This window comes from Myotis davidii, unplaced genomic scaffold, assembly GCF_000327345.1.
Source record: "Myotis davidii unplaced genomic scaffold, ASM32734v1 scaffold169, whole genome shotgun sequence".
Taxonomy (NCBI): Eukaryota; Metazoa; Chordata; class Mammalia; order Chiroptera; family Vespertilionidae; genus Myotis; species Myotis davidii.
The window spans coordinates 2,307,962-2,320,892 of record NW_006383005.1 but is presented as its reverse complement, the minus strand read 5'-3'; the positions used below and the strand labels follow the sequence as shown (position 1 = coordinate 2,320,892).

Genomic DNA, 12,931 nt, shown 5'->3' with positions numbered 1-12,931 from the left:
CATTTCAGTTCCCGAATCAATCAGGGGCTGCCAACAGTAGCATTTCTAAGACCAACGTTCTGTGACCGTCAGAGAGATCATAACAATGACAACAGTTTGTTCATCACTGTATGTCTAAAATACTCACCAGGCCCTGGCTGGTTTGGCTCAGTGGACAGAGCATTGGCCTGCGGACTGAAGGGTCCTGGGTTTGATTCTGGTCAAGGGCACATGCCCGGGTTGCGGGCTTGACCCCCAGTATGGGATGTGCAGGAGGCAGCCGATCAATGATTCCCTCTCATCATTGATGTTTCTATTTCTCTCTCCCCTCCCCTTGCCTATCTGAAATCAATAAAGATATGTCTAAAAAAATAAAAAATAAAATACTCATCAGTATCTGGCACAGAGCAGGAACTCATTAAGTATTTGTCAAACTAATCAATTAGTGAATCTGCTCCCCAATTGATCAGCCAGTAATCAATTATTCACTATATAACTCCTATTCTTTTGAAAAGCACAAACCATTTATATTTTCAATTTCTTATGAATGGAAAAAGTTTCTTTAATCTATTACTGAGCACCACACAGAGGTTTTTATTCTAATTAGCAACACTGAATGGAAACACAATGTAGAAAACACTGGATGAAGCAGATGAGCCAACAAGGGAGGATAACACGCATGCTAGTAGGAGTTAAAAACAAACATGAATGTAGTCCTAGAAGTGGGGTTACTGGGTCAAATGAGAAACACCAATCAGAAAGGATGTTCATAGCGGCACAATTCACCATAGCTAAGATTTGGAAACAGCCTAAGTGCCCATCAGCAGATGAATGGATTAAAAAACTGTGGTATATAAGTGTTCATAGCAGCACAAGTTACCATAGCTAAGATTTGGAAACAGCCTAAGTTCCCGTCAGCAGATGAGTGGGTTAGAAAACTGGTACATCTACACAATGAAATACTATGCTTCTGTAAAAAAGAAGGAACTCCTACCATTTGCAACAACATGGATGGACCTGGACAGCATTATGCTAAGCGAAATAAGCCAGTCATAGAAAGATAAATATCACATGATCTCACTCATATGTGGGATATAATGATCAACATAATTTGATGAATAAGAATAGATCGTTCTAGGTTGCGTTGGTGGTATAGTGGTGAGCATAGCTGCCTTCCAAGAATAGATCGTTCTAGAGACAAATGGTAGGGGAGGCGGAGTTAGAGAGCAACTAAAGGACTTGTATGCATGCATATTAGCATAACCAATGGACACAGACACTGGGGCGGTGGGGGCTTGCCTGGGGTGGGAATGGCTGGGGGTGAGGGGGTCAATTGGGGAAAAAGGAGACATATGTAAAACTTAGACAAAAAAACAACAACCATGAAGGATATAATGGAATTTTAACCAGCTTTCTCCCTTTGGTGCAGGTATTTATAATAAATAAAGTAAATAACTACTGAATGAAAAGGGAAAATCTAATACAAATGTTATACAGGCAGAAAAAAGAAGGGGGATGTATCCAAAAATTTCGTTAGGACAATCTTCTGAGTACTACTCCAGCACTACCCTCAGAGCTGCCATCTAATTTTAGCCGAGTTATTCTCTGTATCTGACAAGTGGAAATCAAGTGAGATCAAGTCAAGATAGCAAGATTAACTACATTTCACAGACATTCAAAGCTGAGATAATGAACTTGGCCTCATGGTTTTTTGCATGTTCCATATTTTGGTAAGAAAATTATTTTTGAGAATGCAGACTTAAAAACTGGTACTGGGAGAGACGAGACATTTTGTTGTGGGCATCTCACTTCATATTTTTACCTTTAAGCTAACAAACACAGGGCAGTTTAGCATATTCATGGAAATAAAAGATCATTCAGGCTAAATGTAGCCTGTGTGACTGATACCTCCTACCACTCTACTGGGAGGTTTGGTGGAGCTAGGAGAGCAGACGGCGACACCATGGATGGAGTTGGGAATGGAAAATACAAGAGAAAACACACCCTTCAGAAAACTTCTGAGACTTGTTCTATCAAAGCTCAGAAACTGGCTTCACCGAGTTTGAAGAAACAAACAAGAACAGCTCTTCTACACAAGCCAATGTTTCTCAAACTAGGAAAGGACCTGCCAATAGTAGTTGGCCAGCCCACGTGGGTAGCGGTTGAGCCCTGCCCCTGAATTCAGAGAGGAAAATAGCTATTTATTGTACGCTCTGCCCTCTTCACTACGGAGGCTGTAGATGGTTTGCCAGGAAAAAAGGCGAGTTGTGGTTACTCGGGCTTCTCTAGGCCACGCAGACGGCAAGCTGTTTCTGGTTCAGGTAACTTCCACGGGCTTGTGCCAGAAACATGCTCACAGTTTCTATGTTTGCCTATGCTACTCTCCACCACACCCTCCGCCCCCACCACTGGAACGCGTCCTCAAAGCCCCTAGATCCTGAGCGGGTGTATGAAAACACTGGTTTAAATGAACCCTCAACCAATGAAGAATTCTGAGTATAGAGTCCCAGGAGATGTTTGCCCAGAATCGTAAAGCTGCGCTGTGTCCCAGAGGAGCTTGTTTTGTCACTGGGAAGATCTGACGGTTAGAAGGTATTTCCCAATACCAAGCTCAGATCTGCCTCCTTCCTGTCTTCTTGTTTTGGTTCAAGTTCTGCCTTTTGAGGTTGCATGGCATAACTCTGTGCTATCCCTTTTCCCCTGACTAATCAACTATTACTAATCTGTTAATACTCATCTTAAGTCCTACTTCTCTTGCATTACCTGCCCTAACAACTCCTCCCAGTGACCTGTTTCTTCTGCGTTTTTTTTAGTAATAATTTTTATTTCTTAAAGTATTCCCCCCGCCCCCTGACATTCTCCTGGCCTCCCCTACCCCCCAGTGTCTTGTGTCCATTGGTTATTCTTATATGCATGCATATAAGTCCTTCGATGATCTCTCAACACCCCCTCCCCCCCGCCGCCAACAAACCCTCCCCAGGCTTCCCACTATAGTTTGACAGTCTGTTCAATGCTGCTCTGCCTCTGCATCTATTTTTGTTTGTCAGTTTATATTGGACTTTATTATCTGTTTCAACCTCACCAGGGCCGTCCTAACCTCACTGGGGCCGTCCCAACCTCACCGGGGCCGTCCCGACCTCACCAGGGCCGTCCCTCACCAGGGCCGTCCCTACCTCACCGGTGCCATCCCTCACCAGGGCTGTTTCAGCCTCACCGGTGCCGTCCCGCCTTCTGTGTTTCTTAAGTGCCAGGTATGCTGCAGTGGACCACTCCTTGGCACTTGTGCCTTACGGTCTTAGCTCTCTCTGGCATTCCTATGCCTTCCTGACAAGACTGGACAGCCTCAGTTTTTCTTGAATATCTACTTCCACATCCCATCCATGGTGCCCTGGTCCTCCATGAACTGGTCCTCACCACAATTCATTTATTTACTGTCTACCACATTTCCTCATAAAACTCTAATCAAATCTAACTGCCAAGCTATCGCCTATGTCTTCCTCCTTTTCAAATAGGTTCTTTCTTTCCATCTTAACCTTTCCCCTTGAAGTCAGGGAATATTAGCCTCGGGTACACGAACGTCTGGAAACTGTTCATAAAAATGTTCCTTTTTTTTGTGGGAGAGGGGGTTTCACATTTTCATAGAATGCTTCAAGGGTCCCATGACAACCCCTCCCCCCAATTAAAACCCACTGTTACAACTTTTAAAAAATTCCCACCCGAGGATATGCTTATTGATTTTAGAGAGGGTGGAAGGGAGAGAGGGAGAAATACCAATGTGAGAGAGAAACATCGATTGGTTGCCCCCTGTAGGCGCCCCGACTGGGGATAGAACCTGCGACCTGGGTATGTGCCCTGACCAGGAATCAAACCCACAACCTTTTGGTGTACAGGATGATGTTCCAACCAACGGAGCCATACTGGCCAAAGCTGTTGTAACTTTTTTGTCTTGTCGGCTTTTCTCTTCTTAAAAGCGTAGCTTATGCCCCTAGACCAGGGGTGGGCAAACTTTTTGACTCAAGGGCCACAATAGGTTCTTAAACTGGACCGGAGCACCGAAACAAAAGCATGGATGGAGTGTTTGTGTGAACTAATATAAATTCAAAGTAAACATCATTACATAAAAGGGTACGGTCTTTTTCTTTTTTTTTAGTTTTACTCATTTCAAACGGGCCGTTGTTTGCCCACGGCTGCCCTAGACCCATGATTCCAGAGGACTTCCATACAGGGGAGGCTCCTCTAGGCTCTGAACATATATATTAAGTTTCTATACCGTGAATTTGACTGATTTATTACGTACACTGTGAAACTTTAAAATTAGTATCTTCATTGTGACTTCATTCTATTTTTTATTTAATGTTTCATGACTGTAAACTTTTCTTAGCGGCTTTAGTGTCCTTTTGTCGTGTGTACCACCTCATAGGAAGCGGTTACTAAAAAATAATACTCTTGATACAGATGAAGATGGTGAATCATCTTCAGAACAATCAGTGTCTAGAAACTGAATTCTAAAGGTACATATCACACCTGAGACACTGACGAGGCTGGGCAAAACGAGCTATCGCCTCACCTCTGCTTTACGGATGTTTTCTTTAGCTTCATCTATTTTCTGTTCCAGCTCTCCTCGGCTTTGATCTGATGCTGGAGCTCCATGACATTCCAGATCATCTAGAACCTGTTAAAGAAAAAAAAAATAATGACTGACTTTTCTTAAAAGATTATTTATTTATATACATTTTATTGATTTTACAGAGAGAAAGGAGAAGAGTTAGAAACTTCGATGAGAAACATTGATCAGCTGCCTCCTGCACACGCCCTACTGGGAATCAAGCCTGCAACTGAGGTGCATGCCCTTGACCAGAATGGAACCTGGGACCCTTCAGTCTGCAGGCCGATGCTCTATCCACTGAGAAAAACCAGCGAGGGCTCATTGATTGTTTAGAGAGAGTGGAAAGGATGGGGAGAGACAGAGAGAAACATCGATGTGAGAGAGACACACTGACCATGCCTTTAACCGGAATCGAACCTGGGACCCTTTAGTCCATGGGCCAATCTTCTATCTACTGAGCCAAACCTGCCAGGATGTCTTATTTTTTTAATGGACTAAGGCAGTGATGGTGAACCTATGACACGCACGTCAGAGGTGACACGCGAACTCATTTTTTTGATTGATTTTTCTTTGTTAAATGGCATTTAAATATATAAAATAAATATCAAAAATATGTCTTTATTTTACTATGGTTGCAAATATCAAAAAACTTCTAGATGTGACACGGCACCAGAGTTAAGTTAGCGTTTTTCAAAATGCTGACATGCTGAGCTCAAAAGGTTCGCCATCACTGGAATTTTATCAGATGCTGTTTTGGGGCAACTAAGAAAATAATCATAAAATTTTCATCTTTATTCTATAAATACAGGCTATTATATTGCTAAATTATCTCATATTGAATCATGCTTACACCCTAATTAGTCATGTGCTTAAAACATAGCTGGATTCCTTTTTTATTAAAGTTTATTCAGCATTTGTTTGTTTGTTGATTTATTGATGATAGCCACTTTGTGAGGTGATATCTTTTTTTAAAAAATATTTTATTGATTTTTTACAGAGAGGAAGGGAGAGAGATAGACAGTCAGAAACATCGATGAGAGAGAGACATCGATCAGCTGCCTCCTGCACATCTCCCACTGGGGATGTGCCCCCAACCCAGGTACACGCCCTTGACCGGAATCGAACCTGGGACCTTTCAGTCCGCAGGCCGACGCTCTATCCACTGAGCCAAACCGGTTTCGGCTGTGAGGTGATATCTTATTGTGGTTTTAATTTATATCTCTCTGATGATTAGTGACATTGAGCAACTTCTCATATGTCTATTGACTATCTGTATGTCCTCTTTGGAGAAGTGTCAATTCATATCCTTTGCCCGTATTTTAATTGGATCATTTGTTTTTTTTGGTGTTGAGTTGTATGAGTTCTTTATAAATTTTGGATATGAATACCTTATTGGATGTATCAATTGGCGAATAACTTCTCCCACTTACTAAGTTGTCTTTTTGTCTTATTGGTTTCCTTTGCTGGGCAAAATGTTTTTAGTTTGATGTAGTTCCATTTGTTTATTTTTTTCTTAGATTATTTTGTCCAAGAAGAAATATCAGAAAAAATATTGCTCAGAGTTTACTGCCTATGTTTTTTTTTTCTAGGAGTTTTATGTTTTGAGTCTTACATTTAAGTCTTTAATCCTTTTTGAGTTTATTCTTGTATACAGTGTAAGATGTATACAGAAGAAAGGCCTAATATTGAAGATATTAATATATCATTTGTTGGTAAGTGAAACCATGGAAGAGCTCAAGACTGTCTATAATAAAATAAAGAATAAGAAAAGTAGAAAGCCTAGTACAGAAATCTAAGGAATTTGAATATTTAAATGTGAGGTAGAGAAAGAACCTCTCAGAGCACCCAGGGATAGCTGAAGAAAAACCCGCAGTTATGCCATAGATGACTAGAGAAGAGAATGTTTCCAGAGGAGGCGTGTTGTCAATTGTGACGAAGTTGACAATAGGTTAAGACAGAAATCAAAGTGTCCATTTTGGATTTAGCAACACAGACATCATTGGTGATTTTCACAAGTGTAGTCTTTGGGAAGCAGGGAAAGAAAGAAAAACTGGATATGAAGGTTAAGAGAATAATGAAGATATAAATAAATGGAAATTGAGGAAAAATTTACTATATCTAATATTATTTCTTTGCACTTTTAATTTAGTCTTAATACATTTTCATGGAATCTACAATTGTGCCTTCAAAAAATTTGCTTGGGGATGAGAAGCCAAATTAAATTAAGCCCAAGCCAGTTTGGCTCAGTGGATAGAGCGTCGGCCTGTGGAACAAAGGATCCTGGGTTCGATTCCGGTCAAGGGCACTTACCTTGGTTACAGGCTCCTTCCTGGCCCAGGCCTTGGTTGGGACGCACGCAGGAGGCAACCAATCGATATGTTTCTCTCACATTGATATTTCTCTCTGTCTTTCCCTCTCCCACTCTCTCTAAAAATCAATGGAAAAATATCCTCGGGTGAGGATTAAAAAAACACACACCAAATTATGAAACACATATAGGAAATGGAAAACATTAATAAAACTCAACTCTTTAAATTGGTTAGACATTTGGCTTAAGCTAAATGTGCCTAAAACTCTATTACACTTACTCGTTGCTGGTGGACAATGTTCTTGTGCTCACGTGCCACACGTGTGGCCCACTTCCGAGCCTCCTTGTTTAGACTGTGCTCCTCTGTGGTGCCAGTTTCTGATTCTAACTGTCGGCTCTACAACACAGAGAGAACAGAAAGAAAAGTACTGTTATTCTTATTGAAAACACAACCATTTTGTAGGCAGATCTGAGGGCCTTCACTTAATCAGCAGCACTCAAAACAGGAGACATGCTCCACTATCTAGACATTAACAGAGACTAAGAGGAAAGTCTGAAACCATAAATGATCACAGTATTTTTTTTTAATATATTTTATTGATTTTTCACAGAGAGGAAGGGAGAGAGACAGAGAGTTAGAAACATCGATGAGAGAGAAACACCGATCAGCCGCCTCCTGCACCTCTCCCACCGGGGATGCGCCCACAACCCAGGGACATGCCCTTGACCGGAATCGAACCCGGGACCCCCCAGTCCGCAGGCCGACGCTCTATCCACTGAGCCAAACCGGCTTCGGCGATGATCACAGTATCTTGTCCGACATTGCTGAACATTAAAGCTTCATCTCTAATACTATGGACTGATCCACTTGGGATGTGAAGAAAGCTAGTAAAGCAAGGAAGAGGAAAGTATTCATGCCAACCTACTGTGGCGCTGAAATGGCTGCACAGATGAAAATAGAAGCAGCTCAAAAGTTTCAATGGGATTAGAGAAAGGTTCCTTGGATAGAGTGAAAAGAAACAATAACAGCATCACAAACTCTCTGTCCCTGGAAGATACTGGGCTTAATTTAGTTTCAGGTCCATTACCAACTTACCACCAAACCTCAAACTAGCTTTTACCCTTCCTCTGGATTGCAGTGTCTTATGAAAGTTAGTGGTGCTAGATCAAACGATCACTAAGGGTTGCTTCTAGTCCTAAAATGCTGTGATTATGTTTCACAAAGAACAAACTGCAAAATCTAAATAAACAATAGGAACAGTTAACCCCTGCTATTCAAGGCACTGGGCAAAGCGTTTCGTATAAGGGTGGGACAAAAGTAGGTTTACAGTTGTGAATATGCAAAACACAGATTTTACTCTGTAAACCTACTTTTGCCCTACCCTGATTTATTTTTATTTAAAAAGAATATTTTTATTGATTTCAGAGAGGAAGGGAGAGAGAGATGGAAACATCATTGATGGGAGAGAATCATTGATTGGCTGCTTCCTGCATGCCACCTACTGGGGATCGGGCCTGAAACCTGGATATGTGCCTTGATCGGGAATCGAACCATGACCTCCTGGTTCATAGGTTGATGCTCAACCACTGAGTAGCACCAGCTGGGCCACCCTGTACTTTTATAACAACCTGATGAGATGGGTCATAAGCCAAAGCTCAGAGAGATTAAGTAAAATTTCCAGTGTTTACCAGATATTAAATGTTACAACTCTGATTACACAAATCTGGTTCTGGACTCAGCATTCTGAACCACTAAACTATTTTAACTTTCTCTAAACTCTTAAGAACTCATGAAAAAAATCTTTATTAAAATAATTAAGAAAAAAAATATTCTTAACTATGAATTACCCAAAGAGAATTTTAATACAAAAAGAAGCAACATTTTAGAGTGGGAAGATAGTGCTCTGTACGCCAGAAGGCTTAATGCTACCAGCTCCAGGAGGAAACCAGAAAGCAAGTAAACAGCTCCATGCTCATGTGAAAGAACAGTCCTAGTCCAAACTGAGTAAAAGTAATGATTTGGGACAGTATTATTTGTGGGCAGTAAGAGTACTTAATTTACAACAAAACAAAAAGTACACACAAGAATATTTTGCAGTTAAACACATTAAAAAATGATTACTCTAAAGACTTTTTCAATAGCTGACAATCTGGGATGACTTTTATAAAAGTATGGGCATTTGTCTTTTTCCGTTATGAAAAAAATAACTGCTCCCCAAGGGCTCAACATTTCTTCTCAGGAAATAGCAGCATGCAGAATGAACATAAAAATTGCAATCAAGACAGTAATGTGCCACTAATTCACTGTCTGGCTCTGGACAAGTCTCTCTTCCTTTCTAGGCTTCCGTTTCCCTCTTAATCAAGGCAAGATCAGCTCTAAGGTTCTTTTCAGCACTCCTGTTGAGGAATAAGGTGCTTCAAATAAGATGAAAATCAGAAGCTCAATCTTCTCACTATAAACAGGAAATGAGATCCCTAAGGGAAAATGAAAAGCTCATCTTACGCCTTCAGTGGTTCTTTATATATATATAACTTTCATCTCAATAGCAGGTCCCACCCTCCATTAACATGCAAACCCACACATCCCATCACTTCTATCCATGACCTACACCCCATATACCTCAGCTATGGTCATTCCCAGAGCACTGACGGGGAGAGCTCAACATCCACCAGCTGGGAGGCTTTTAAACTCTGCCCAGTAAAGATTGCACAAGGACAGAAAACAGCATAGTTAGAATTGTAGGGCGAATGGACACAGCTAAGTGTCTAGAAACAAAAAAGAATTTAGTGTTGTAGTTAGGACAAGTGAGATGAGTGTCACTGTTATTCTGATTTTCTGAGGAAAATGAGCAAAGATAAAATAATCTCAAATTAGTCACAATTTTAAGTCAAGCTTCGCAAACTTGTCCATGCTCTGTATCTTCCAGCACTCTGCTTCATTCCTCCCAGGCTTCAAAGAAGTCAAATTATAGAACAATGTTACTGATCATTAAGCAAAAGCTGACTGATTAAAAAACAACAACAGCCCATCCAGTGTGGCTCAGTTGGTTGAGCATCATCCCATGCTCCAAGAGGTCTCCGGTTAGATTCTGGGTTTCGTTTTGGGCTTGGTCCCAGTGGGGGACATGCAGGAGGCAGCCAATTGACCATTCTTTCTCATTGATGTTTCTCCCTCTCTCTTCCCCTCCCCTTCCTCTCTCTATATAACCAATAAAAACAACACCCCCCCCCACCCCAAAACAAGACATACTACTATAAATGCAAGGGCTATGATCTACAGGAAAATGTTTTCCCTCCATTTCTTTTATACAGCCACTAACAGGGCTACTTAAATTTTAGTAAGAAAAATAATGAAGCCCTAGCCAATTTTGCTCAGTGGATAGAGCATCAGCCTGTGGACTGACGGATCTTGGGTTCAATTCTGGTCAGGGGCACAAGCCCGGGTTGTGGGCTTGATCCCCAGTAGCGGGTATGCAGGAGGCAGCAGATCAATGATTCTCATCATTGATGTTTCTATCTCTCTCTCCCTCTCCCTTCCTTTCTGAAATCAATAAAAGAAAATATTTTTTTTTAAAAAAAGAAAAGTAATGAAGATACCTCCAGCAAAGTTTTCTATTAAATGGATACCATTTAACTCTGATATAACTCCCCTGATTTGATTCTAGGTTTACCAACAGAATTAACTGATGTAATCTGACTTGAGTTGTGGCCTGCCGACACTGAGATCATGTGCTAGAGATGATGGGACATAGATATCTGCTGGATATGTGCTTTATCACCTTGTAGAAGTTAAATTTTTATTTTTGTTTATCAAATTAGCTTTTCAGTAGTTTTTTTAAAATTAAAAAAATGGAATTTTTCATAGATTAAACTCAAGAATAAAAAAGGATGATTGTCAGCCTTTTAAAAATTGCCAATTTGGCATCTGTGTTAATACTTTAACATTCAAAGAATTCTGAAAGACATTATAAAGGACCTATAATTTTGTACAAAACCAATAAAATATTTGCATGCACATATTCATTACTCTATTTATTAATTCTATAAAATTTGTCCACTGGAGTCTTTGAAAGGATATATATGTGAAGAATTTCATGGATAGAAAGTATAATTTATATTTCAGTTGAAAAAAACCCCTACCCTTTATTGAATATTTTTTCTTCTTCCCTAAGTTCAATTTTGAGCAGTAACTTGTCTTATAATTTAATCCAATTTAGTAGAAAGTTGTTAGCATAGTACCAGGTGTGATAGTCACATCTGACAAAGAAGAAATGTCAGTTTCTCTGCATCCTCACAGTTTGTTATAAAATTAATGAGACGTATTCAGCCTTTTCTGTCTGTCTTTTCCAAGGATAACAGTTATTTGAGCATAACATAGCTTAAAAACAAATGAAATGAAAATCTGGAATTCCCTTACAGTATCGCTGTCACAAGGCTGGAACTGGAAGGGCTGGGGTTTGTGAAAAACAGCATTCTCTTGTAGAAACAGCTGAAAATTATAGTCCCGTACCACCTACAGAGAAAATAAAATACTTTTTTAAAGTCTTTAATAAGATTAAAATGACCAGTAATTACATTTTAAAGTTTAAGATTTATTCTGCTGGGTTTTCAAAAAATAAGAAATCAAACATTACATGGTCAAAAAGAAATGATAATTACACTTTTTTTTTCCATTTTAGGTAACAGTTGTTCCTCAACTGTTCTATTTTCTCAAGAATCTAAATTTGGAAAGTACTAGTTTAGAAACTAGCCCAGATATTGAGACTAGACAACAATACTAATACCTGCCTGTCTTTATGTCTGTCAATCTCATTGGTATAAAATAGAATCTCGCGGTTTTAATTTCCATTTCTTTGATTAATGATGAGGGTAAGCATCTGCATTAGTCTGCTAGAATGAAGTATCACTGGTGGCTTGCACAACAGAATTTATTTCCTCACAGTTCGGAGGCTACAAGTCCAAGATCAAGGTGTTTTCAGGATTGGTTTCTACTGAGGGCCTGCCTCTCTGCTTGTTGTCCTTATAATCTACTCTTAGAAGGACACCATCTCCAGTCATGTTGGATTAGAGCAGTGGTTCTCAACCTTCCTAATGCCGTGACCCTTTAATACAGTTCCTCATGTTGTGGTGATCCCCAATTTCATTGTTACAAATTGAACATAAATAAAGCATAGTGATTAATCACAAAACCAATATGTAATTATATATGTGTTTTCCGATGGTCTTAGGTGACCCCTGTGAAAGGGTCTTTCGACCCCCAAAAGGGTGGCGACCCACAGGTTGAGAACCGCTGGATTAGAGCCCACTCACATGACCTCATTTTATCTTAATAACCTCTTAAAGGCCCTAGCTCCAAATAGTCACATTCTGAGGTAATGGGCGTTAGGACGGCAACATATACATTTTAAGGGGACACAATTCAGCCCATAAGAGCATCTTATATGACTAGAGGCCTGGTGCATGAAATTCATGCACTCGGGGTGTCCCTCAGCCTGGCCCACGCCCTCTCACAGTCCAGGAGCCCTTGGGGGGATGTCCATCAGTCGGGCATCCTTAATGCTGCTGTGGAGGCGGGAGAGGCTCCCGCCACTGCGGCTGCATTTGCCCACTTTGAGCCCGGTTTCTGGCTGAGCAGCGCTCCCCCTGTGGGAGTGCACTGACCACCAGGGGGCAGCTCCTGCGTTGAGTGTATATGGAGGTGGGTTTTCGATTTAATTCTTTTAATGAAGTATCCCAGCATGTGGTTATTTTGTTGTCCCAGCACCTTTGTTGAAGAGGCTATTCTTTCTTCATCAAATGGCCTTGGAAACCTTGTCAAAAATCAACTGCCATAGAAAACTAAGATGGCGGCAGAGATAAACACCGGGAAATTAACGCCGCACACAACAATTGATTAATACCTCAGAGAAACAATACGGACTTCACCCAGAACCACAGGAAGCCTGGCTGACTGTAAACTCTACAACTAGAAGGAAGGAAGTGCACACTGAGACCCGCAGAAGCTGCAGGAGAGAAGCACAGAGGTACGGGGCTCACGC

General features: G+C 40.7%; 1 protein-coding gene across 1 annotated transcript in view; it reads right to left on the bottom strand.

Moving 5' to 3' along the window:
* Window positions 1–12,931, bottom strand: part of FCHSD2 (FCH and double SH3 domains 2) — a 169,066-nt gene that overhangs the window by 30,602 nt on the left and 125,533 nt on the right. Inside the window, exons 10-12 of the mRNA XM_006777958.2 lie at window positions 11,311–11,406; window positions 7,174–7,290; window positions 4,547–4,651 (exon numbers count right to left, since the gene is read on the bottom strand). Coding sequence (XP_006778021.1) covers window positions 4,547–4,651; window positions 7,174–7,290; window positions 11,311–11,406 — 318 coding nt within the window. The remainder of the gene's footprint in view (window positions 1–4,546; window positions 4,652–7,173; window positions 7,291–11,310; window positions 11,407–12,931) is intronic.